Source organism: Capra hircus, chromosome 22 (genome assembly GCF_001704415.2).
Source record: "Capra hircus breed San Clemente chromosome 22, ASM170441v1, whole genome shotgun sequence".
Lineage (NCBI taxonomy): Eukaryota > Metazoa > Chordata > Mammalia > Artiodactyla > Bovidae > Capra > Capra hircus.
Window position 1 is genome coordinate 56,259,541 of NC_030829.1, and position 26,242 is coordinate 56,285,782.

General features: G+C 49.5%; 1 protein-coding gene across 4 annotated transcripts in view; it reads right to left on the minus strand.

Annotated features, from left to right (window-relative positions):
- IFT122 (intraflagellar transport 122) overlaps positions 1 to 26,242 on the minus strand; it is a 65,865-nt gene that overhangs the window by 38,899 nt on the left and 724 nt on the right. For 3 of the 4 annotated variants that reach the window (XR_001917002.1, XR_001917001.1, XM_018038208.1), the window contains exons 2-11: positions 20,120 to 20,186; positions 18,704 to 18,788; positions 14,486 to 14,564; positions 12,654 to 12,730; positions 10,015 to 10,081; positions 8,681 to 8,827; positions 5,333 to 5,408; positions 2,504 to 2,695; positions 2,216 to 2,354; positions 861 to 1,063 (exon numbers count right to left, since the gene is read on the minus strand). Coding sequence is in view for 2 of the 4 variants with exons in the window: in XM_018038208.1 (XP_017893697.1) it covers positions 861 to 1,063; positions 2,216 to 2,354; positions 2,504 to 2,695; positions 5,333 to 5,408; positions 8,681 to 8,827; positions 10,015 to 10,081; positions 12,654 to 12,730; positions 14,486 to 14,564; positions 18,704 to 18,788; positions 20,120 to 20,186 (1,132 nt within the window). In the remaining 2 variants the exon portion in view is untranslated. Of the gene's footprint in view, positions 1 to 860; positions 1,064 to 2,215; positions 2,355 to 2,503; positions 2,696 to 5,332; positions 5,409 to 7,377; positions 7,555 to 8,680; positions 8,828 to 10,014; positions 10,082 to 12,653; positions 12,731 to 14,485; positions 14,565 to 18,703; positions 18,789 to 20,119; positions 20,187 to 26,242 lie in introns of all 4 variants that reach the window. The other variant, XM_018038209.1, reaches the window with a different exon arrangement.

A 26,242-nucleotide genomic window follows, 5' to 3' on the forward strand; every position in this document is an offset into this window, starting at 1 on the left:
CCTTCTCTTACGGTCTCCCCAAGCATTCCTGGCATCAACCTAGACAGCTTCTAGGAAGCTCTAAGTTGACAAATCTTTTTTTGTCAAAAAAATTCTCAGGAAGTAAAACTTCCTTTACTATTTTGAGTTGATATCATAATTTTTTTTTTTTTTGTTTAACTGAAAGTGAGCATAAATTTCTGTGTGTACACATTTACCAAAACGACATTGATCTTCATTTTGTGGGATATCAATGTATGCTTCAAGTCATTAAAATATATACAAGCCCAGTTCAACAGAGTGCTTTGTGCAATACAAAAATGAGTACTTCAGTTTTTTTGTTTTCGGCCTTGAGTCTTATAGGATCTTAGTTCCCCTCCCAGGGATTGAACCCGGGCCCTCAGCAGCGAGAGTGCAGAGTCCTAAGCACTGGACCAAGAGGGCTCAGTCCTTTTAGTCGTGTCCAACTCTTTGCAACCCTGTGGACTATAGCCTGCCAGGCTCCTTTGTCCATGGGATTCTCCAGAAAAGATTACTGGAGTGAGTTGCCATTTCCTTCACTAGGAGATCTTCCTGACCCAGGGATCAAGCCCATATCTCTTACATGTGTCTCTTGCACGGGCAGGGGGGTTCTTTACCACTAGTGCCACCTGGGAAGACCAACAGGGTAGTTCCCGTATTCTCCAGTTTATAGCCCATGGCTTTCTGGTAGGGTCTAACCCCTCCATATGCCAATAAGCATGAAAGCAACGAACAGCCACTGAGCTTGATGGAAAGGGGCTTTCTTCCAGCAACCAGCTCTAGAGCCAGGAGGTGGGCACCCCGCTCCCAGGGGGAGGATGAAGCGGATGCAGCCCTCCCTCTGAGCCGCTGGCGCCCACCTGACAGAGGATGATGTGGTCGGCACACACCACCAGGAGGTTGCACTCGAACTTCCTGGCAATCTTCTCTTTCACCCGGTACCGCATGTCCAGCGAGTCCTCAGAGTACAGCTCGTAGATGAGGATCTTCTCAGGTAGTTGGATTGCTAATCGATTCTTGTAGATGGCAATTTTCTTGACAAGTTCTTTGCATTTAATTCGAACTGTGAAACAGGGGGAAAAAAAAAAACCCAGCTCGAACAAGAGGCTATTAGGTAAGGGAGAAGGCAGAGAAATTAAAAGCCATCATTTACTTAATGCTAGTGGCAATTAAAGGAGACACATTCATCAAAAAACCTTTACAGAGTGTCTAATACGCAATCAACTCTGCTAAACACTGAGTCGCATACAAACCTTTGTGGCCCTGAGCTTACATCTGAGTGTGCAAAGTAGAAGTCTTTGTGCCACCATCGCTTGCTGAAGATAAATCTCCTCTGAATGGCACTAATAGCCACTGATGGTCATGAACAGGCCTGGGTAACTGCCCACAGCTCTGGACACTCGCCACCCAGCACTCTTGCCAACAGGGAGCCGAAGGCAGCTGCTGGCGCACACTAGGGTCTCACGTTCTTGCTACAGGTGGAGAAAGTCCCTCGGCAAGGACAGCGGGGAACTGCCTGACCCGCTGCACCCTCAGCATCGCAGCTGGAGTCTTCCCTCAGAGGTGCTCCCAGGTGGGGGGCCAGAGGATGCCACCTGACTCTGCAAGACACCCCTCGACCTGGACCCCCACCCACAGGCCCCTGCAATGCACTGTGGCCGGGACACCTGCAAATGAATGCCCTTGAAATAAGCAGATTCTCAGCCCACTGAACCAGCACGGCCACTTGGGTGGACAGAGGAAGGGACTGGCTACCTGAGGCCTGGAAGCCTGGCCTTCTGACCAAGCCCGTGCAACCCACCGCCTCCTTCTCTCTGGGGGAGAACCCACCAGGAGGTGAGTGGACAAGGAGCTGGGGGAGAAGCACCCCAGAAGGGACTGTGATCAGAGAGGACACATGTCCGCAGAGACCCATGCAGGTCACCCAGCCCCTGGCTCTGACTTGTTATATGCTGTCCTCACTTAGCCAGGCAGTCCATTTCCCCTTAGCATTAGCTGCAAATTTTTGTTTTTGGAGAGAGGGTTCATTGCTTCAAAGACATCAATATCCTCTCCACGCTCCTACCACACAAAAGAGCGAGACCCGGTGGTCCAGCATGTGTCCGGAACACCAAGGAGCAACACGCCCTACCGTCTCATTTGCCCTGCGAGCAGCGCTGCCGACCTGCCCCTCTCCCCGGCATCTGGTGGCAGAGGGGCCGTGCCTGCCGCTCACCTTTCTGCTCGGTGATCAGGTGCTGCACGATGACGTCGGTCATGCTATCCCTGTAGGCGTAGCGGTCCTTGTAGAGCCCGTGGACTGTGCTGAAAACCAGCTGGTAGAAGGAGATGGTGCCATCCTGGCAGCCCACCACCTGCAGAGAACGAGCCTATCAGTCCTCAGTCCTCTGTGGAGACAGACCTGCCTGTTACGAACAAACGTCAGTGGTCTGACTGGCTAAACACGGCCGATGTTCACTGACTACTTGGGCGGTGGCCCAACCAACCAACTCCCCCTTCTTACCACGTAGTTGGAGTCAGGCTTCACTTTACACGTCCACACCCAGGAGGTCTGCTCCCCAACGGCCCCGAGCCGCACGCCATCCTTGGTGAAAAGGGACACTTGCTTGTCTGACCCCCCCAGCAAAATGTACTCCCCTTTAGTAAAGTAGCTGATGCAGCAGGGGTCAAAGTTCAGGGAGTGGTCCTTCCCGATCTGAAGAAAAAGAACACACCAAAGGAGACCCATGCTGAATTCATGATCATCGCAACACGATCAAGGGCTTTTCCCTCCATCCTTTACATGGAGAGCTGGCCAGCGTTCTCTCCCATGTGACAGATTCCATCATGAACACAGCCCAGCCCTCTAGAGCACCCCATCCTCTCCACACGGACAAACCCTCCAGGGTCTCCCCCCGTCCCACCCAACGGCCCCAGGGCTGTGTCTTAGCTCCGCAGCCAATCCACACCCCAGATGGTCTTTCTCCCGTTAGGCCTCCCCCTCTATTCACAGCCCTTGCTAGGCTTTAGGATTTCCCTCAGTCCTGAGGGAAATTTCTTTTTCTTTCTGCTTCTCTTTTCCTTCCCTCCTTCTTTCCTTTTTTCTTGTACTTCACAAAACTAAGTCCATTCAATTTTTTTTAAATTGTTCTTATTCGGTAGTTATACTCATCCTATTTCTCTTTAGATTCAGGTATCTCACACACCACACGATGCACCCATGTCAAGTGCATGCTTCACTGGCTTGTAATGCACCTGGAGTTGCACAACCATCACCACTAACGGCAACATCCCAGAAAGAAACCCTGTACCTGTCAGCAGTCAATCCCCTTTCCCTTCTCTTTTCCCACCCGGCAGCCACTAATCTACTTCCTGTCTAGAGATTTGCCTGCTCTGGACATTTCATATAAACGGAAACACCGACCATGTGGCCTCTTGTGACCGGCTCACCCTTTTTCAGTAGCACCAGTACTTCACTCCTTTTCATGCTGAATATTCCACTGTATGGATAGTCCCCATTTTATTTTTCCATGCATCAGTTGATAAACATTTCAGTTCTTCCTATTTCTGGCTATTATGAAAAATGCTGGATACGAACACTTGCACACAAATGTACAGATGTACGTTTTCATCTTTCTTAGACATGGATACCTAGTAGAGTTGCTGGGTCATATAGTAACTTCACATTTAACCTTTAATAACTACTTAAAAAGTGGCTGGGTATACCATTTTATATTCCTGTCAGTAGTATACAAGGGTTCCAATTTCTCCATCCTAGTGGGTGTGAAGTGGGTCTCAGTGTGAGTTTGATTTGCATTTTCCTGGTAGATAATGATGTTCAACATCTTTTCATTTGCTTACTTGGCCACATGTATTTCTTGTTTGAAAAATTGTCCATTCAGATCCCTTTTCCATTTTTTAATTAAGTTGTCTCTTTATTATTGACTTGTAAGAGTTTTTTACTCCTTGGAACACAAGCTATGACAAACCTAGACAGCATATTAAAAAGCAGAGACATTACTTTGCCAACAAAGCTCCATCTAGTGAAAGCTACGGTTTTTCCAGGAGTCATGTATGGATGTGAGAGTTGGACCATAAAGAAAGCTGAGCACTGAAGAATCGATGCTTCAGAACTGTGATGTTGGAGAAGACTCTTGACAGTCCCCTGGACTGCAAGGAGATCCAACCAGTCCATCCTAAAGGAAAGCAGTCCTGAATATTCATTGGAAGGATGGATGATGAAGCTAAAACCCCAATACTTTGGCCACCTGATGCAAAGAACTGACTCATTTGAAAAGACCCTGATGCTGGGAAAGATGGAAGGCAGGAGGAGAAGAGGACGACAGAGGATGAGATGTTGGATGGTATCACTGACAATGGATATGAGTTTGAGCAAGCTCCAGGAGCTGGTAATGGACAGGGAAGCCTGGCGTGAAGCAGTCCATGGGGTCACAAAGAGTCAGACATGACTGAGCAACTGAACTGAACTGAAGAGTTTTTTCACATATTTCAGATTCAAGTCCCTTATCAGATAAATACTTTGAAAAATTTCTCTCCCACTCTGTGTGTTGTCTCTTCACTTTTGATGGTGCCCCCTCTACTTTTAGGATGAAGGTCAAGCTCCTGAGTTTAGTTCCCAAGATCCCAAGTCAAAATGAGTCTCTTACAGTTTCCTAAGCGGCCCATGCTCTTTCAAACCTCCATGCCATTCTCCACAGCACCCCAGCACTAGACAAGGATGTCCTTTCCCCCTTCTCCATCAGGTGTCATCTCTTCCAGGAAGCATCCTCACATCTCCCTGCCCACCCAAGGCCTGAAGGGCTAGCCTAGCAGCTGCTTATAAACGTGGGGGTGAACAAAGCAAATACAGGAAGGGGTTCATGACTAGGACCAAGGCTTTACAGACCAAGCTGCATTTCAGTTCAACCATTTACTGGCGGTGCAGGACCCTGGGCATAATATTTATTCCACTCCCCTGAGACTTGTCTATTCATATCTAAAAAGCAGATCATCAGACTTTCCTGGTAGTCCAGAGGTTCAGACTCCGCACTTCCCCTGCAGAGGGCACAGATTTTATCCCTAGTAGAGGAAGTTCCACATGCCCTCAGTGTGGCCCCAAAAATGTAAAAAGTTGATCAGCAGAGTACCTACTTCCCAAAGTTTTGTAAGAATTAAAAGAGATAATGCATAGCACTCAGCACAGAACCTGGTGTCACAGTAAATGCTCGATAAACAGGAGCTAACACAAAGGATGAACAATCACTGATAATGGAATCTCCAAACATGAAACAGACTAAAACCAACAGGCATGACCAAACCGGTGCCTCCCACCGGGCTGGCACAGACCGCATACCTGTTTTCCACTCAGCTGGTAGAAGGAAAGCTTCTGTCCCCAGTCAGCTACAGCCAGGATGTCATTGCGTTCCTCTCTAATCAACAGAAGACAAAAGAGGTTACGTGGGGCCAAGGCCTGCTGGTGAGTGTGGCCCGAAGGGTTTAACAAACAACAGGAAAGAGAAAGCTCTGGTCAGGCGGTCAGATTGCCAAGTGCTGGACAGGAGGACAGGGGCCAGAGGGCTGTGACGTGGGCCTACCCATCAACCGGTCCAGAGGGAAGGGGAAGGTGAGGTCAGCTCTCCCGGGATCTGTATCTCAACAGGATGCCCCACCACATGGGTGCTCATGGTGCAGGGACACAGCCACCATGAAGAGGTGAGACCCCTTGTTTCACAGCTTCCTGGGAGCAGAGCTAAGATAGTGAGGTTGGAGATCCTAGAGCGCTTTCTCTTACACACTGTACAAGGCGGGGAGGAGCGGAGAGACGTGTCTTCGGTGGTGGGAAGGCATGGATCATCTGACTTTTTTTTTAATGGACGGAGGGGAACCTTCCTTGCTCTTCCTCAAGAAGAAAGTAACACCCAAAGCTCAGTTCCCTCGCAGTTGGGGTTCTTTCACAGGTGGAATGGTTTCTGATTGGATCTAACAGGAAAGAATGGCGGCTTGCTACAACCAGCCCGTCTCTGAAACCGACTGCCATCAGCATCAGCGTCCTGGAATTTCGGCTGCAGGAGCCTCACAGGAGAAACCTCCTCAGCCAGGGCTGCGGATAGGGCTACTCAGGAGTCGAGTTCAAGAGAGAAAGGTTCCCAGCCCTCGGGTGCTGGCCTGAACCCACCGAACATTGCCGCCTCTTCATTAACTCCAGCGTTTTGAGCCCAGGGCCTTGGGGTCATCTGACAGCACCATGAGACACTCAGCCAAAGTGTGGTGCAGCCCTGTGAGCAAACCTGGGCAAGGGTGACCAGATGGCAGCTCACGCAGGCTCCAGTCGATAGCCAAGGGGACAAAGACAACGATGGAGGGGGGCGGAGGGACCCACGGGTGAACTCTGCGTGAACGGCACTGACATCCAAACATGACCCGGGGCCCAGGCTGCGGCGAGCCCTCTGGGGGAGACCTCGTACAGCTCTGGGCCAGGCTCAGCCTCCATCAGCTGGATGGCTGGTTTCCAACCTTCTTTCTCCCCCTTTCACCACCCCCCGCCAAACCCTGGGCAGTGGGACTCTTCACCAAAACAAAAGCTTGTGTTAGTAACTAAAGGGTCCGCTCTGGCTGAACACAGGTTGGGACCTGAAGCCCACCCTCTCCTCCCTTCCTGGTCCTCCATCTCCCACCTTCTTTTCCCTAGGAAGCCCAGGCACCACAGAACAGTCTGGATGAAGTGATCTAGCTTAGGATTTGTCAGTCAGAATGTCCTGGCTCTCACACCACAGCCTGCAATGGTTTCCCTACAGGTAACCTGGGCTGAAGAGAAGGAAGGACGGCTGGATAACGAGGATTTGATGTGAGGACTGTGGGTAAGACGGGGGAGCTCCTCTCTGATATGTGTCCTAGCAAACGCAGGGTGAGGTGCGGCGTGGGAGCAGGCTGAGAGAGGACCAGTAAGAGGGGAGGTGTCTGGTGAACTACACTGCGGCCAGGCCAGGGCACACAAGCAGGCGCTCAGCGTCATGCTTTCCAAAGGGCCCCTAGATGCCGCTCTCAAGAGTTCACTCCACGATGTCAAGTGGACAGAAAGGGAGCAGGATATGGTTTGGTTCATACAGACTGGGGGGAAATACACTTAAGATGCTAACAGTGGTTTCCTCTGGGGATGGGGTCTTTCAGAATAGTTGAACTTTCTCCTTTGGACTCTTCAGTATTTGCCAGAGTTCCTCTAAGAAGAGTCTTATAACCCACACACGAGCTTCAGGGGAGCGCTCCCCCCGGCGGGAAGAGCCTGCAGCAACAACACCCCCGTTCACTTTGGGGAGGCAGCGCCAGAGAGGCGCCAGCCAGCAGGTCTAGGCTGGGGCGGGCCCCTCCGGGGAGGGCTCCGGCTCCCTGGGACACACTCACAGGCTGTCGTCCCCGGCACTGTCGTCCTCTTCCTCGGGCTCGTCCTCCTCTGCCTCACTACCCTGACTACTGTACACTGCAGACTTCAGAGTGGAAGGGATTTCCTGAAAGTATCTGCTGACAATGGCTTCCTCGGAATCCTCGATCTCTATGTTCATCCAGAAATTCTCCCATCGGCTGCAGACGGTAAGGGGTTGTTCAATCGCATTGCCTAGAACTGCACTAGGGATGTTAATTTCAAGACCTGTCAAGGAGCCCCTGCCCCTTGCCCGGAAGAGGACAGCAACCAGGCAGACCAGGCATCCTGTGTCTCATGAATTAAAAATGGGCCCCTGAAGCCACAGAGTCATCTGTGGCCGCAAAAAGCAAACAGCAGGAACTCTGGGCTGGGCTAATGGGCTCTGAAGGCATCAGACATGCATGCCACAGCCCTGGGCTGGACCAAAGTATTCAAGAAGAAGCGTAATCATCTGATGTCAGAAAGGCCGTGACATTAAACAGCCTTCTAAATCAAGTAGGTCCCACCTTTAAAATGACATTGGGTTGGTAAACAATTAAGTCCTTTACCTTCAGAGGACTCTATGGGGAACAGCGGCGGCTTAATAATGTTACAGGATTATACAAGGAGACCTAAAGCTATCAGTGCCCCATCAAAGCCACACGAGCATAGTAAAGAGAATGTGCGTAAGGCTGGAGAAGGTAGATGCCAACTGTTTGTGGAACTAACTGTAGGCTTTGGGGATATGTATACTTAACACTGATGTTTTGGGGGCCAAGGGCAGCAAAAAAGGCTCATGAAAAGCAAAAAGGGCTCGTGAAAAAGCGCATGTTCTGTTCAGACTTGGAGGGAAGAACTGAAAAGGGGAAAAGACCAAAATAAAGCCATGGCACAGAGGTGAGCTACTGATTCACAAGGAAGTGGCTCTCCTGTGTTACATGCATACACACTCTGTCACACATGCACACTCACATTCACACACGCACATACACACACACACACACACACACACACACACACACACACACACACACACACACACACACTCTGGGCTGGCCTAGATAGCTCATCTGCTCAGCTACACTTCTGGGATGCATTCCAAAACTCAAGATGGGCTCTTTAAAAATTCCATTGAAACGGGAACAGGTTCCAAAACGGATCAGTCACATGGGGTGAGAAGCCTTTGAATCAGGGAGCCTTCGTGAGGAGAGAAAGAACCCAGCGCCTGAGGAAGGGCTTCCTAGAACTCCTGACCGAGGAGGAGGTGGAGGAGCAGGAGGTGGAGGAGGGCGGCAGTGCGGTCACCTGGATGGGTTCCAGCTGATGGACCAGATTGGGGAGAGGGAGCCCCCCGGCCGCTCGATCTTCACCTTCTCCTCGCCGTTCTTGTTGCGGATGCTGACAACCCCGTTGAACATCCCCAGAGCCAGGTACTGCCCGTCGTTTGTCCAGCTGTTCAGACAACCGCCAGAGGGCGTGGGGCGGGGAAAGGGAACACGGCAGGTAAAAGCAGTGACACTGGGGCCCTGCTTCAGACGGCCTGATGAGGCAGCAGCGGCCACACGCACCTGGGCCCTGATGCAAACATCTCAGGGCCACACTGGGAGTCCCGCTGCTTCCCAGAGAGGAGGGCGAGACATGAAGGCGGGAACACCTTCCCCTCGCCGCCACGGTCTCTGTCGGCACCGCCACAAGGGCCCTGAGCTCTGCGTGCACCGCTGGCGGGGCCAGCCTACTCCCAGCTGCTCTCCATGTCAGCCTCCTCCCACCCCCAGAGCCCCCTGAGCACAGGACCTGCATCTTGGTCACTGCCAGTCTCCCGAGCAGGTGCCCACCAGCTGCTGAACGAAAGGGAGGCTGCGCTGAGAAGCTGCTCGGCAAGCACAGCCACCCTTTGAGAGTGTCTACCATCTGCAGGAGCTGCTTGCTTTCAACTCACTACCTTGTGTGCATTTCACAACAGCCCCATCAAGACAGCATCATTTTTTTTTCCTTACATACAAAACGGAAATATATTTGTCATTTTTCTATGTTTTACAAACAACTGATTCTTTCCCTTCATTAAAAACCTCCACTCTGTTCTAAAATGAAAATATTCTGATGCTTGGAAAAAGCATTTATTGTAGCTTAAAATTAAAACTGTGAGCGAATGACTGCATATACTGAAGTGTTACATGTTACTGGAAACATCAGATTTCTTTTTAGTATAGTTTCTTTTCTTTTTAGCATCTTAATCCTCGTTTGTCAAATGAGGAACCTCCCGAGGTCACAGAGCCCGTCAGCTGCTGAACCTGGACCTGAACCCAGATCTAACGTCAAAGCCTGTGCTTCCTCCAGCGCTGTGCCGCCTGGACAAGGCCAGCTTCACATCCCCCGAGTCTGCCCTGAGCACAGCCTGAGGCTGGGACACCTGCTGCTAGACAACTGCCCAAAAGCCACCTGCAGTGCTCTTTCGCGCCACGACCAAAGACACGGGTTCTTCCCATCAAGGAGACCACGAGAGGAGAAAAGAGGAAACATGGGGCCCAGAGCAACTAGGAAGCGTAAGACCTTCTCTACTCTGTGAACCAACCACATTCTGAGTCTGTGTGAAGAGCAGGGGAACAGAAAACCACCCTCAGAGCTGCCCCGTAACTTACCTGCAGCAGGTTATCTTGCTGCTGGACTTGTGCTTAGAGACAGACTTCTGCTCAGGAGACCATAAGCCTTCAGTGCAAAATGATATGAGAGAGACTGGTTGGACTATTGCTGTTGTTCAGTCACTCAGTCAGTCCGACTCTTTGCGACCCCACAGACTCCAGCAGGCCCTCACCATCTCCCAAAGTTTGCCCAAGTTCATGTCCATTGCCATCGGTGGTTGGAATATTACTCAGCAACAAAGAGGAACGAGCTATTGACACACACTACAACTCCGATGGATCTCCAGGGTTTCATGCGGAGTTTAAAAAGTCAGTCTCAAAAGGTCATATGCTCTATGAGCCCATCTTATATAGAGATGGAGAACAGATTAATGGTTACCCAGCACAAGGAGTTAGCTATAATAGGAGATGGGGGAAAGAAAGTGTTAGTCATTCAGTTATGTTCGACTCTCTGTGACCCCCTGGATTGCAGCCCACCAGGCTCCTCTATCCATGGAATTTTCCAGGCAAGAATACAGGAGTGCCATTTCCTCCTCCAGGGGATCTTCCTGACCCAGGGACTGAACCGGAGTCTCCTATGTCTCCTGCGTTGGCAGGCGGGTTCTTTACCACTAGCGCCACCTGGGAAGCCCGCAGGAGATGGGGGAGGTGATGATAAAGGAGTATCTTCGCAGTGATGGTCGTCGACACAGGTGATGACATGACACTACTACACACATGCAGTGCGCCAGGCCAGTCTCCTGGTCGTGACCTTGTACGACAGTTACGTGAGACGTATCCACGGGAGAGAGAGGAGGAAGGGCACCCGAGACCTCTCTGCTATCTCTGCAACTCATTGTGAATCTGTAACTACTGCAACTTATTGTGAATCTATAACCACTTCAAAAAAAAAAAAAAGAGAGGAAGATACATTGGTGAATTTCTAGCCAAACTTTCAGGGGTTTAACTCAAAGAAATGCAACTTTCATAATTATTACACTGTAACCAGGATACAACTTAGTGGTCAAAGTAATGAAAGATGCCTCCTGAAAATCCAGCCTCCACTCCCCAGCCTTTCTGGGCCGTGCCCTGTCCCCAGCATACTGGCTGCCTTTGACTTGCTCCCTCCTGCCACTGACGCAGTGTTGCACAACAGGTCTATGTCTGGGCAACACCACCAAATTCTGCTCTGGGTCTGGGCCACGAAGCACGGCCAAGAAGGAAAATCCAGGGCAGAAATACATTTGCAGAGCAAGATGCAACATCCAACAACTTGCCTCCCCCATCTCCGGCACTGGAAGGCCTCCTCCAGCATTTCCGCCTGTGCTCGAGCCGTCTCCCCTCCACCGCACCCTCCAGGGCCTCTCGGGAGTGCTGTCCGGAGCAGGCGCTAGATGCAATCGCGTGGCCTGGGCCCATCCCTTACCCGCGAGGTGACCTCAGGCACGTCCCTGGACCACTCTGAGCCCCAGTTCTGTTTCATCAGCACAGCAAGGATGAGAATGCTACCGCGGTTGTCACAGAGCTCACACAGGAATTCATTTAACCCTTGGCACAGTACCTACTGGCCTTCCCTGGAGCCTCGGTGGTAAAGAATCTGCCTGCCAATGCCGGAGATGTAAGAGATGCAAGTTCAATCCCTGGGTCAGGAAGATCCCCTGGAGGAGGACAAGGCACCCCACTCCCATTTTCTTGCCTGGACAATCCCATGGACAGAGGAGCCTGGCAGGCTACAGTCCATGCGGTGGCAGAGTCAGGCATGACAGCGACTGAGCACACACACCTAGCGCCCACCACACCACGAACGCTCAACAAACATTACTACTTCACGGTACATGTTTACAAATTCGACCTCCCTACCTGCCCCCGACCACAAGCTCTTTGAGGGCAGGATTTCTACTTTGTCTCTTTCACCCCAAAAGCAAGCACCCAGACCAGTGCCTCACATGGAGAAAATGCTAAGTTTTTCATCAATGACAGTCTCTCCCCCTTTTATGTACACAACGTGCTTTCAATCACACCGTCTCTTTTGAACCTCTGAACTCTTACCAGTGGACAGAAGGAACGCGTTCACTTTAGGTCAGGAAGGGAAACAGAGGAGTCAGATCTCGAGTTCTGCTCTGTGTACCCACTATCTCCCAGCAAGGAAAACAGAACCGATGAACTGAAAGCCAGACTGGACCTTGAACAGGGAGCCTGCAGGCCTCCGTCCGCTCTCCCAGCCTCTGCTCTATGCCGGGACCCCACCAGTGCCATGTGTGGGGCGGGTGTGCTCCTTGGGGAGGACAGCCACAACCACGGAATGAGCAAAGGGGGACACACTGCACACGGGTGCTGGGGACACGGAGGTGGGGACAACTGCACAGTCCCCTCTCAGAGGCAGCAACGCCAGTCACGCCGGGGCTCTTCCGGTCCTCTCCCCACCTCCCTCCCCAGGCCTTCTCCCAAATTGCTGTCTTACCCACCCATTTCTGATCAGACTCAATGGCCTCATTCACTCCCTTGGTTCCTACACAATTTAAAGGACAATTCTCAGCCTCCCCTCAGCCAGTGAAGGGAAAAGAAGGCGCACTGACTCGTCACCACATTTTGGACGGATTTCAGCACTTTTTGCCAATTTCCAGTCATTCCAGGACGAGACGCTGGGAACCCAAACCTACCGATGTCGCTGGAGGAACAGGATGCCAGCTGGTGGGTGACGGGGTTGTAGGAGACACACTGGATGGAGTCATTGTGCCTGGGAAGTAAACAACCGGAGACGATTACACGGCAGACCACAAACACTTCAGCGGCTCCAGCAGAAGCCTGTAATGACGGGCCCGCAGACAGCCTAACTCCGCACCGCGAGCTCTACTGCAAGTGACCAGTGCAAAGCACAGGGGTGAACGCCCCCTCCTGGCTTGCCTCTCAGCCACCATCTTCCTCTCTACACGTTACCCACCCACCAGACTGGCCACCTCCTCCAAGATAAACGCGCTGAACAGCTCTCGTATACCAGCTGGGAAGAGGACGGAAGGCACCCAGCCAGGCGCACTGGAAGCGCCGCATTAATGGCCATTCCTCTTAGGCTTTGTGGAGGCCTGGAAATACATTCATTCGCACAGGATGGAGGTACAGTGAAGACACTATTATAGACCAAGACCTGGAAACATCTGAGATGCCCGTGAAGGCTGAGGGAGGCGCATCCCACGTGTGGCACCTCAGCTTCAGGCTTACTCCACTTGTGAGCCATACCTGACTTGTGACCTCGTTCAGTCATTTATTCATTCATCCAAATGTTGATCTGTACACACACGTTCACAGCAGCATTATTCCAACCAGCCAAGAGGTGGAAGCAACCCAAAGGCCCATCAGCAACAGATGAATGGATAAACAAAATATGGTCTGTAGACACACTAGGATGTCATTCAGCAGCAAAACGTACGGGGATTCTGACACGTGCTACAACACAGCTAAGCCTTGAGGACGTTACGCTCGGTGAAATGAACCAGTCACCAAAGAACAAATACTGCAGGACTCCATGGATATGAGGCACCCAGAGCAGTCAGACTCACAGACAGTAGAACTGTGGTGCCTAGGGCTGGGAAGGGGGCTGGAGGTGGTTGTTTTTAGGGGAGGAGTTTCAGTTTTGTGAGATGAAGAGAGGCCCGGAGGTTCACCGCACAGCAACATGGATGGACTCACTTAGCAATACTGACCTGCACACTTAAACATGCTCAGGATGGCAAATTGCATGTTATGTGTATTTCACCACAATTCAAAAGAAAACCATCATTTGTCGAGTACCTACAATGGGCCAGGCAAGGCGCCAGGCACCAGAGACACACGGTGAACTAAACACAGGCAGTGTCTGCCCTCATGGAGGTTCCAGGCTGATGGGAGGAATCTGTCATCAGAGTAAGTGCAAAACTACAGCCGTGAGGGGCTTCCCTGGCGGTCCAGCAGTTAGAACTCCACGCTTCCACTGCAGGGGGCACAGTCAGGGAACTAAGATCCCTCATGCCACACAGCACCCCCAAAATAAAAGTACAGCTGTAAGAAACGCCATGAAGGAGACCCGACCGAGGCTAGCGGGGCAGGGAGGGCTTCCAGAAGAAGCCATGTCTGAGATCTGCAGGGGATGAGCAGAGCCTCGGCACAGAGAGGGGCCTGGAGCACACAGAGCCCAGGTTTCGGGCTGGCCACCCCGGGTGGATGTGAGGCTCTTCCCTGAGGTGGGGACACTGGAGGGGGGCGGCGGGGGGGGGCGGAGGGTAGAACGTGTGACATCAGACAAAGCAAACTGAACTACACGGAGACACCAGCCAGCGCCAGCCGCGCTCCAGACTGCTCCCTCCCTCACTCACTCCCCGACCTCCTCAGCACACAGCCCCACAACTGAACTGCCGTCACGCGGAAAAAAGTCCTTCCTGCCCTCTTTTCTAAGGGGCTTGTGCCCCGTCCCTCAATAAGAGGCCAACTCATAAGACCATGTGCCTAAACAATCACTTACGTGTACTTCAGAATGCCTTCCAATTTTGACGTCCAGATTATAACGCTTTTGTCAGCTGATCCAGAAGCAAAGCGTTTGCCTGAAAGTGGTTTTAAAAAGAAAATAAATTTCACTTGTTTTAGGCCAGCATTTTGCAGACAGTATTTCTTAGAAAGCTGCTTCTTTCAGGCCCCTAGGAAGTATCAGTTGCTTCTGCAACCCTTCTTATCAGTGCTGGGTGGCAGCGCTTTGGAGTCAGGAAGTTTGAGTTCATTCCCAGTTCTGTCTGGCACTAACGGAGATGTACGGAGAGCCGGTCGCAAGCCAGCACCACACCCTATGCTCAGAATTAAGTCCTGATTAAAGCATACGTGATCCCTACCTTCACAGAGTTTGTCTGTTGGGTAAAGCAGGCATTAAATTAAATTAATCAAATTCAAACACAATGTGGAGAGAAAAAAAGCAGCTCTATGAAAGAGAATACATGGGGACCTCATTTCGGTGATGGAGGTTTCTCTGAGAAGGGGATCATTCATTAAGACCTGGAGACTGAGGGCGTCCCCTGATGGTTCACTGGATAAGAATCTGCCTGCAATGCAGGAGACATGGGTTCAATCCCTGATCTGGGAAGATCACACATGCCACAGGGCAACTAAGCCCACAGGGCAACAAAGACCTTTATTTATTTTGCACAGGCAAAAATAAATAAATAGAATGATTAGGAAAAACAAAATAGACCTGAAGGTTGAGCAAAGTTTAGCCAGGTGCAAACAGCGGAAAGGCCCATCCATATGGGTCAAACAGACGTGCAAAGGCCCTGAGGCAGGAAGACACCGCACCTCTGGAGGGCTGAGCGCAGCCAGCTTGGAACGTCACGGGAAAGGGCGAGGTGGGTGGTGGTGGGATCTCTTGGGGCTTCGGGGCCACATTAAGACCCTGCTCTCTGTCCCAAGGAAAGGCTTCAAGCAAATGAGGGCCGGGTGAGGCTTTCACTCTCACCCTACTTTGGCTGGGTGGCACCACTGCAAACACTAAGCCAGAGCAGCTGCTCCTGTTTCTTCTTCCTGTCACTGCTCCCCGACCCCGGCAGGCAGCAGGGCAGGGAGAGAGTGGGCTCCGGGCTCAGTCTGAGCGGGAATTCCCCGTGATGTCACCCGCCAGCTGCGGGAGTGCCAGGAGCCACTGAGCATCCCCAGGCCCTCGTTTCCTCATCGGAAAAGCGGAAGCAACAACAGTGTTTACCTCTCAGCTATTGTGAGGACACAATGAGATTACAGTGCTTAGGACTGGGGCTGGCCTGGGATCAATGTTGAACAAGATCAGCTACCATTATCACTATTATCTCCTCACATCGTCTTATATCACTTTCCTTGAAGGAAAAAAACTAGTTCTTAACACACTTCTGTTTCATGGCTGCTTATTAAGTATTTAGTAAACTTAAGAGAGAAATCAGAAACAAGCAAAGTCATCATGTTTTAAACAGCAAAACCATAATTCAGTGTATCCTTATTTCTAGATCCAAGGGGGAGGGACTTTGTTATCACTACTCAGTGTTATGAGGGGCGGCATAAGGCACTGGGAAGAATGTGGGCTCTGCAGTCAGAGGACCCAGGTCAGGCCTGGCTCTGCCAAGTCTCCTGTAACGTGCTAAGTCGCTTCAGTCGCGTCCGACTCTTTGTGATCCTGTGGACCATGGCCTGCCAGGCTCCTCTGTCCACGGGCTTCTCTAGGCAAGAATACTGGAATGGGCTCCAAGCCTATTTTCTCACCCCTTCCCTACCTGCTTCAGAGGCTACTGGGAGGCCAAGTGAGATGACATGTGTGGCAGGACTTTGCAAAACGCTGAAAAATGCCCCTGATCGCGGAGCTTGCTCTGACATCCCCGAGGGCCGTCACAGTGCCGAAGGCCAGAGGCCCTAGACTTATAAATTCTGAGACCTCACAGGTTGTCCCCTGGTGTTACTGAGAACTTGAACTCAAATAGGCACATTAAAAGAACAGGACGACCATGGGACAGCACACCTGACTATCAGGCAAGAGCCGGCACCGTCTCTGCCACTAACTCGCTATCACGTGACGAAGCGCACGTGACTTCTCTCGCTCATTATGGAGGTCTAAGGTGAAGAGAAGGGACTGGGTCAGGCTAACACTGGGCGCATGTGGTAGATGCATTTTTGAGAGGGGTCTGTAGCTTTCATCAGATTCTCAAAGAGGTCCGTCACCTAAGGAAAGTGAAAACCCTGGAGCCTGAGTGATCTCTGCGGTCCATCCGCACTGTGCCCCTGGTCCTGCACCTTCCCAGCAGTGGTCACAGAGGCCCGTCTCCAATCCTAAGGCCATACGACACAGGAGGAAGTCGAGACTCAAAGAGTCAACCACCACCTCCAACTCACAGAGCTTTTGGGGTTGGAACTGTCTTAGCCCAAAACCCATGTTCCTCCCACAGACACCCAGCTGTGGGAAGCATGGATTCACTTTAACTCCCAACATCAGTTTCAAGCAGCCGGTGTGACAGCCATCTCTCTTCTTCCTCACCCCACCTGGTGCCCCAACTCCAGTGACCCTTCAACTCCACTAGAACCTCCCTCTCCACTGCCCCTCAGCCCTGTGGTCCTCTCTCCCCTCATGACTCAGCAACAGTTCAAGGTCAATGCAGATAATCACTTGTTTGCATACATCCTCTGCCCCTGCCCTCGCACTTCATCTTCAAGAGGAGCCTGTAAACCTACCACTCTGGTTAAACCCCCTCTCCACTTGCTCTGCCCCTCCCGTATCTATGCAGCTCTAAGTGACGGAGAAAAAGACATCATCACACCGCTGAGTTCCCTTTCAATCCACGATCACCAGCTTCGGCGGGCCTTTCGTGTAGCTGGGGTCTCACGACACATCCTGGGGCCATTTACTCAACCCCCTGGGCAGGTGGTGACTGACTTTCTTCCTTTGCCCTCAACTCTCAGACACCTCCTTCCCCATCCTCGCTCTCAGATGTTTCTGCTTCCTGCTTCACTGAAAGGATGGGATAGAATTCCGTTGCCAGGACCTGCAGGGGCAGCCCCCAGCTTCCCGCCAGGCCCATCTCTGCCCTGGATCTCCTCTCCTCTCACTCAGCCACACTGCTCCGGCATTTCCCACTCTCCTCCCTATAGCATCAACTGTCTTCAAATTCAGTGTGTCTGAAACTGAACTCCTGACCTCTCACAGTAAGTTGCAGCCTTCCTCATCTCAGTGGAGGGCAACTCCATCCTTTTATTCCCTCGGGTCAAAAACCTGGGAGTCACCCCGACTCCTTCCTTCACACCCCACATGCAACTGTCAGCCAACCCTACTGGTTCTGCCTCCCAGCTCTATCCACTCCTCACCACCTCCTCTGCTTCCACAGAGATCTGAGAGCCGCCATCACCCGTGTGATAAAATCTGCCCGGATGACAAGATGATGATCCTTCACTCGTCCTCCTCCACCCTCACCCCCTGCAGGCTGCTCCCAGGATTGAAAACAGAAATCAGATCAGATTTATCCTCTGCTCAGAGAAATGGTTCCCCATTTTCAGTGAGGATCGAAATTCTGCGGCAGCCCACGTTAACCAGCCAGCCCACGCCTGTTACCTCTCTGCCCTCGTCCCCTACTGCTCCCCACCGACGTTCTGTCCCAGCCCCAGGAAGGCACAGCCACCTGAGGACCTCTGCAACGGCTGTTCCCTCTACGAGGAGCTCCCCTCCCCCTGGCACTAGCTGTCCTTACTTCCCTAGCTCCCCACCTTCAGTCTTTGCTTACTGGTCCCCATCTCAGCAAGCCATGCTGACTACCCTGCCCCACCCTGCACCCAGCGCCCTGACCCGCCCAGCACTCTCAAGCCCTCTTGTTGCGCCCTTTTTCTTCTTCCTGACACTCACGACCTTCCAGCATACTGTTTAATCTACTTATTTAGTACATTCATTCTTTGTCTTTCCTCATACTCTCTCCCCTTCCCCTCCCACAACACAGACATGAGTCGCACAAGGGCAGGGTTCTTTGTTTTGGTCTCTGAAGTATCTCAAGCAGCTAGACAATACTTGGCCTACAGACGGGCCTCAATAAATACTTAAATGACGGAATTAAGCTGAATGACTGAAGTCTAAGAGACTGACTGTCTTCCGAAACCAGAAGTGGTGCTTGAGCTCACTAACAATGTGGGCACAGCCAAGGAGAGAGACGAGTGACTGTGAGGCCAGGACAGAGACTGAAGCCGAGCAGCCGCTTACCGTCCTTTGCGTACGCCACACAGTACACCGTGTCCTTGTGTCCCTTTAGGGGTTGAAGTAAGGTGCCATCAGACGTGTCGTAAACCTGGCAAGGAAGAGACGAAGCTACAGATTACCCACGTGGCACCCGCGAGTCAGAATTCCTGCAGGTCGCTGCTGCTATTTTTATTTTCATACCAAAACATGTGTCAATATTCTCAGTTTGTACCAAGTAAAAACTACATTGAAAAACCAGACTGACTGTGAAAGTTGGGAAACCCAACAAGTAGAGGCCACGATTCTGCATGTTATGTGGCTGGGAATGTACCATTAATGCTCGAGAAACAAAAGTTCAGTCCATGGAACTTCCCTGCAAGGTTCACTCCCCTGCGTGAATCTGGATCTGCGACCAATCAAGCTAGACCCTCCCAGAGAAAGCCAGCACAGAGAGCCCAGTGCGAGCAGGAAGAAACGCCAGTGCAACCCTGCCCCTACCGCTGACATCACAGAGGCATTCCACGCTTGCTACCGAGAGTCTGAGAGTCACAGACCTGGACCCGGGGTCTGCAAGTGGGAGGGAGTGTTCTAAAGCCCAGCTGTAACATGGACGTAGAATTTTACAGCTGTGTGACATCTATAAATTTTGTGGATTGAAAAAAACACACCATCTGGGAAATAAAGGCAAGACCCTCCAGAAAGGATCCGTGTTGGAGAAGATAACCTATTGGAAAAACCTAAAAGGATTTGGACTGTTTACCCTGGAGAGAAGTCGTCTGTGGAACAACTGACTCAGGGCTTTAAGATTATATGGTTTCCCCGCGGACAGTGGAAAGCAGGCTGTCTGCACATCTAGAGACAAGAGAGTGAGAGGAAGTGGACTTACGCAGGAGGAAAGGGCGAGCAGGCAAAGGTTCTCAGGTCAAACATGAAGTGTTCTCTGAAAACGACTTTTATACACTGGGACAGCTTCCAGTAGGAGCTTATATTCTTTGAGAATATGAAAAATAGGACAACATCCATATGGAACTCTTTAGGAAGGGCCTGTGCCTAAAAATTGGGGTCAGGCTGTCCGGCCTTTCATGGAAGGAGCCCCTTCAGTCCTGTTGTTTGAATTTTTTCAGGGCGACACAAATGTGAACTGACAAATGGCTCTGTTTCAAAGGCATTTTGATTAATTATTTTTCAACTCGTTCATGGTGTCGCAAAGTAAAACGGGAAAGATTAATGACTCCAAAGGAGGTATTGTTCACAGGTTCCTAGCTGACAGACAGTTTACCTACCTGTTTTAAACAGCCCATTTCCTTCCCTATTAAAAAGTAATGACTGGTTTTTCCGCCCTTGCCTTTTTTATCTTAAAAACCGGGTCAAATTTCAGAGCACTTACACGAGGGAGAGGGGAAAAAAGCGCTTAAAAAGGAAATGCAGACAAAATCCTACCAGTAATCTGCTTCCCGCAGCCACGATCAGCTGGGCTCCATCAGGCTTGAACGCGAGGTCATATACACTAAACAGGAGACAAGACAAGGCAAACGGACAATTAGGAGCCAAGATGACGAGGCTGGCTATCAGCCAGGAAAGCAAATGCTATGTCCATTACAAAGCACGGTTGCGTAGGAGGAAGAAAAATAGCAGCTGTGAATTGCGTTTGGTTGCAAATTCCATTCAGTCCCCACACCTTCCGTGGCAATTCACTGGGCGGCCAGGGTTGTAGCCCACTTACCACGTGTCCAGAAGCCGGACGCCAGACTCGATTCCAAGGGTCAACAGTGGGGGGCGCTACCTCGTCACGAAACCATGAAGGCTCCGCAAATGAATGTGTGAGGGCCAGAAGATCCACAGGTCATTTACTGAAATATCATTACTTCCTCCAATTAATCCGGTATTTACCAAGTGCCTCTTCCATGTTAAGAACTAACAGCTACAAGATGACAAAATCAGTCCCTCCCTGCCGTCCTGAAATGACCACCCTGTAGGAAGGCAAGGCTCAGACACACTCACAAAGAACCACGTGTCATCAAGTCTAAAGCACACCTTTTTCCCCACATTTTAACATTTCTGATGCTGGGATGCGTCTTATAACCGATACTGTGTCAGTTTAGTTGGCAGCATACTTTGCTCTCTTAAATCATACAGAAAATGATATTTTACAAACAGTGACCTCTTAGATTGGATGGAGTATAGAATAATATCATGACAAAGGCTTTAGGAGATACATTAAAGCATATATTGTGGGATTCCAAGCAGGAAGACAGAGTGTTCTGATTTGGAGAGGATCAGAAAAAAGCTTCACGAAGAACACAATCTGTGAAAAAGGCAGGGCTTTCGAGACAGGCAGGGGGAGCCCAGGCAAGCGCAGCATTTCAGGCAGAGACAACCAAGCAAAGACGGGACGGCGGGAACAGCAGACATACAAATAACCGAATTTGACTGAAACGTGTGGCCATGTGCAGGGCGACAGGGAGCAAGAGATAAGGCTGGAGAAGACACACTGCAGCCATATGACAAAGATTCTCAAATGCCCCCGGGCTGACGATTTTATTAGTTCCAGTGACCCTAGGAAGAATGGGTCAGACAGCACTGCCGTGATGGCCTACTGTAAAAGCTAAGCTGGGGTACATTAACCTGGCCCCTATGAGGAACGGAAAACTAGACACCTTGGGGAATTCCCCGGTGGACCAGTGTTAAGACAGAGATTTTATTGCCAAGGGCATGGGCTTAATCCCTGATCAGGAAAAGATTACGGGCAAGGGGAGAAGTGGGCAACAGAGAATGAGATAGTTGGATGACATCACCAAATCAAAGGACATGAGTTTGCGTAAACTCCAGGAGATAGTGAGGGCATCCCTGGTGGCTCAGACAGTAAAGAGTCTGCCTGTGGTGCACGAGACCAGGGTTCGATCCCTGAGTTGGAACGATCCCCTGGAGAGGGAAATGGCGACCCACTCCAGTATTGTCGCCTGGAAAATCCCATGGGTGGAGGAGTTTGGCAGGCTACAGTCCATGGGGTCACAAAGAGTCGGACACGACCGAGTGACTTCACTTTCATTTTTCCAGAAGATAGTGAAGGACAGGGAAGCCTGGCGTGCTGTAGTCCATGAGATCGCCAAGAGTCACACGACTTAGTGACTTAACCACAGCAAACAGGGAACTGGCGCAGCCGGTAAAGAGTCCGCCTGCAATGCAGGAGACACAGATTCAATCCCTGGGCTGGGAAAATCCCCACTCCAGTATACTTGCCTGGAAAACCCCAGGGACAGAGAAGCCTGGAAGGCTACAGTCCAAAGGGTCGCAAAGAGTCAGACACGACTGAGGGCTAAGCACAGGGAACTAAGATCCCGCAAGCCTCAAGGTGTGGCCAAAAGCACACAAACAAAACATTCTGGTAACTACTTAAGAGCAGCTACCGCAGAGGCACCTCGTGTTTCTCTCTTCAAATGCATTATTTTATGTTGTCCTCACAATTCTGTGAGGTAAGCATTACTGCTCGACTACAGGTAGCGCTAGTGGAAAAGAGTCCGCCTGCAATGCAGGACACCCAGGTTTGATCCCTCGGTTGGGAAGACCCCCTGGAGAAGAAAATGGCAACCCACCTCAGTATTCTTGTCTGGAGAATTCCATGGACAGAGGAGCCTGATGGGCTACAGTCCATGGGGTCGCAAAGAATTGGACACAACTGAGCAACTAACACTTTCACTTTCACTCAAGGACATCATAGCTCAGAGAGGTCAAGTATCTTGCCCAGCATCACAGAGTCAGCAAGTGAAAGGGCCAGAATTTTAACTCAGGTCTGACTCTAGAGTCTGTGCTATCCCTCCTTCCACTCTCCTGAGTTACTATCAATTTTAACAAATTTTGGCTGCTCTCAATACTTTAAAAACAGTGGCTGATATTTATTAAGCACATTTATTTACATGTGTGCAAAGTACAGTTTGAATGCTTTGCACATGTTGACTTCCTTAATTTACATAACAACCCTGTATCTATTTCACAAATGAGAAAACAGGTAAAAAGAAATTAACTAACCTGCTTGAAAATAAACAGCTACTGAGTGGACTGAGCATGCACTCAATGCAGTTAGAGCCAGAATTCAAATCCAGTGCTCAGTTGCTAGCTATCAGCAGCTCGTACTACAAGCACTTTTATAACAGAGTTAAAAGATAAGTTTAAAAAAGTTTTTTTAATAAAGATACAGTGGAAAGGCTATATGTTTCAAGAAAAGAGCAGTACAGAAAAGAGGAATACCCCTACGGAAAACAGACAATTCCTTGTGTTTAAGATACAAATAAACATTTCCTACTTCTGTTGCCTGCTTGACTCCTACAGGCATTTGAGCCTGCTTTTCCCTGGAACACTGGGAATAATGAATACAGTGGTTCAGAGCACTGGCTCTGGAGTGAGGCAGAAAACTACCCCCATCCCTTACTGTGTGACCTTGACAAATTATATATCCTCTCTGTGCTTCAGTCGCCTCCTTTGTAAAACAGAAATAAGTACAGTACCTGTATCAGCGGGTTGTTGTGAGGTGACAATGAGATAAAAAATATGAAGTTCTTAACCAGTGCTTGGCACAGAGTGAGCATTAGCTATTACTGGTACAGAGTACAAAGAGAGCAACTACTTCCAAAGGGAGTCTTAAGGACATTCAGGACTTCACTGTGAGATGAAGGCATGCTTTCTTCACACAGAGAGGCCTAAGAAAAGACAGAGGGGGAAAGGCCCTGTTCCAGAAGCTAAAACAGAGGCTTCATAATGAAGCTGAAAAGATCATGAAGAAAGATTTTGAAAGTCAGGCTGTGGAAAACTCCCAAGTAAATCAGTATTCCCCCAAATGCAACCTTATATGATGAATTTCAGTTCAGTTCAGTGACACCTGATTCTGCTACCCCAGGGACTACAGCACGCCAGGCTTCCCTGTCCTTCACCAACTCCCAGAGCTTGCTCAAAGTCATGTCCATAGAGTTGGTGATGCCATCCAACCATCTCATCCTCTGTCGTCCCCTTCTCCTCCTGCCCTCAATCCCTCCCAGCATCAGGATCTTTACCAGTGAGTCAGCTCTTCACATCAGGTGACCAAAGTATTAGAGTTTCAGCTTCAGCATCAGTCCTTCCAATGAATATTCAGGACTGATTTCCTTTAGGATGGACTGGTTGGATCTCCTTGCAGTCCAAGGGACTCTCAAGAGTCTTCTCCAACACCACAGTTCAAAAGAATCAATTCTTCAGTGTTCAGGTTTCTTTATAGTCCAATTTTCACATCCATACATGACTACTGGAAAAACCATAGATTTTACTAGAAGGACTTTTGTTGGCAAAGTAATGTCCTGCTTTTTAATATGCTGTCTAGGTTGGTCATGGTGTTTCTTCCAAGGAGCAAGAGTCTTTTAATTTCATGGCTGCAGTCACCAACTACAGTGATTTTGGAACGCAAAAAAATAAAGTCTGCCATTATTTCCCTTGTTTCCCCATCTATTTGCCATGAAGTGATGGGACCAGATGCCATGATCTTAGTTTTCTGAATCTTGAGTTTTAAGTCAATTTTTTTACTCTCCTCTTTCACTTTCATCAAGAGGCTCTTTAGTTCTTCTTCACTTTCTGCCATAAGGATGGTATCATCTACATATCTGAGGTTATTGATATTTCTCCCAGCAATCTTGATTCCAGATTGTGTTTCATCCAGCCTGGCATTTCGCATGATGTACTCTGCATATAAATTAAATAAGCAGAGTGACAATATACAGCCTTGACGTATTCCTTTCCCAATTTGGAACCAGTCTGTTGTTCCATGTCCAGTTCTAACTACTGCTTCTAGACCTACATCCAGATTCTCAGGAGGTAGATCAGGTGGTCTGATATTCCCATCTCTTGAAGAATTTTCCATAGTTTGTTGTGATCCACACAGTCCAAGGCCTTGGCATAGTCAATAAAGCAAAAGTAGATGTTTTTCTGGAACTCTCATGGAATGCTCATGTTTTTCTGAAACTCTCTTGCTTTTACAATGATCCAATAAATGTTGGCAATTTGATCTCTGGTTCCTCTGCCTTTTCTAAATCCAGCTTGAACATCTGGAAGTTCACGGTTTACATACTGTTGAAGCCTGACTTGGAGAACTTCGAGCATTACTTTGCTGGCATGTGAGATGAGTGCAATTGTCAGGTATTTTGAGCATTCTTTGGCATTGCCTTTCTTTGGGATTGGAATGAAAACTGACCTCTTCCAGTCCTGTGGTCACTGCTGAGTTTTCCAAATTTGCTGGCATATGGAGTGCAGTACTTTCACAGCATCATCTTTTAGGATTTGAACTAGCTCAACTGGAATTCCATCACCTCTACTAGCTTTGTTCGTAGTGATGCTTTCTAAGGCCCATTTGACTTCACATTCTAGGATGTCTGGCTCTAGGTGAGTGATCACACCATTGTGGTTATCTGGGTCATGAAGATCTTTTTTGTATACTTCTTCTGTATATTCTTGCCACCTCTTCTTAATATCTTCTGCTTCTATTAGGTCCATACCATTTCTGTCCTTTATTGTGCCCATCTTTGCATGAAATGTTCCCTTGTATCTCTAATTTTCTTGAAGAGATCTCTAGTCTTTCCCATTCTATTGTTTTCCTCTATTTCTTTGCATTGATCACTGAGGAAGGTTTTCTTATCTCTCTGTGCTATTTTTTGGAACACTGCATTCAAATGGGTATATCTTTCCTTTTCTCCTTTGCCTTTAGCTTCTCTTCTTTTCTCAGCTATTTGTAAGGCCTCCTCAGACAACCATTCTGCCTTTTTGCATTTCTTTTTCTTGGGGATGGTCTTGATCACTGCCTCCTGTACAATGTCATGAACCTTCATCCATTGTTCTTCAGCCACTCTATCAGATCTAATCCCGTGAATCTCTTTGTCACCTCCACTGTATAACAGAAAGGGATTTGACTTAGGTCATACCTGAAGGGTCTAGTGGTTTTTCCCTACTTTCCTCAATTTCAGTCTTAATATGGCAATACGGAGTTCATGATCTGAGTCACAGTCAGCTTCCGGTCTTGTTTTTGCTGACTATATAGAGCTTCTACATCTTTGGTCACAAAGAATATAATCAATCTGATTTTGGTATTGACCATCTGCTGATGTCCATGTGTAGAGTCTTCTCTTGTGTTGTTGGAAGAGGGAGTTTGTTATAACTAGTGCATTCTCTTGGCAAAACTCTGTTATCCTTTGGCCTGCTTCGTTTTATACTCCAAGGCCAAATTTGCCTGTTACTCCAGGTATCTCTTGACTTCCTACTTTTGCATTCCAGCCCCCTGTAAGGATATCTGTTTTGGGTATTAGTTCTACAAGGTCTTATAGGTCGTCATAGAACCACTCAATGATGGTTTAGGTGATAAAATAATGAATTTAGGTGATAAAAATGTGACAGAACATTAAACAATATTGAATCATAACGTGAGACAGTCATTCTCTCTTGAGACTCTTTCAAACCTTCTCGCAAGACACAGGACAGTCTTGGTTTGATGCTATTCATCTCAAGCACCTCTCCGATCACACTTGCTAAATCTCCAGCTTTAAAGACAGTACC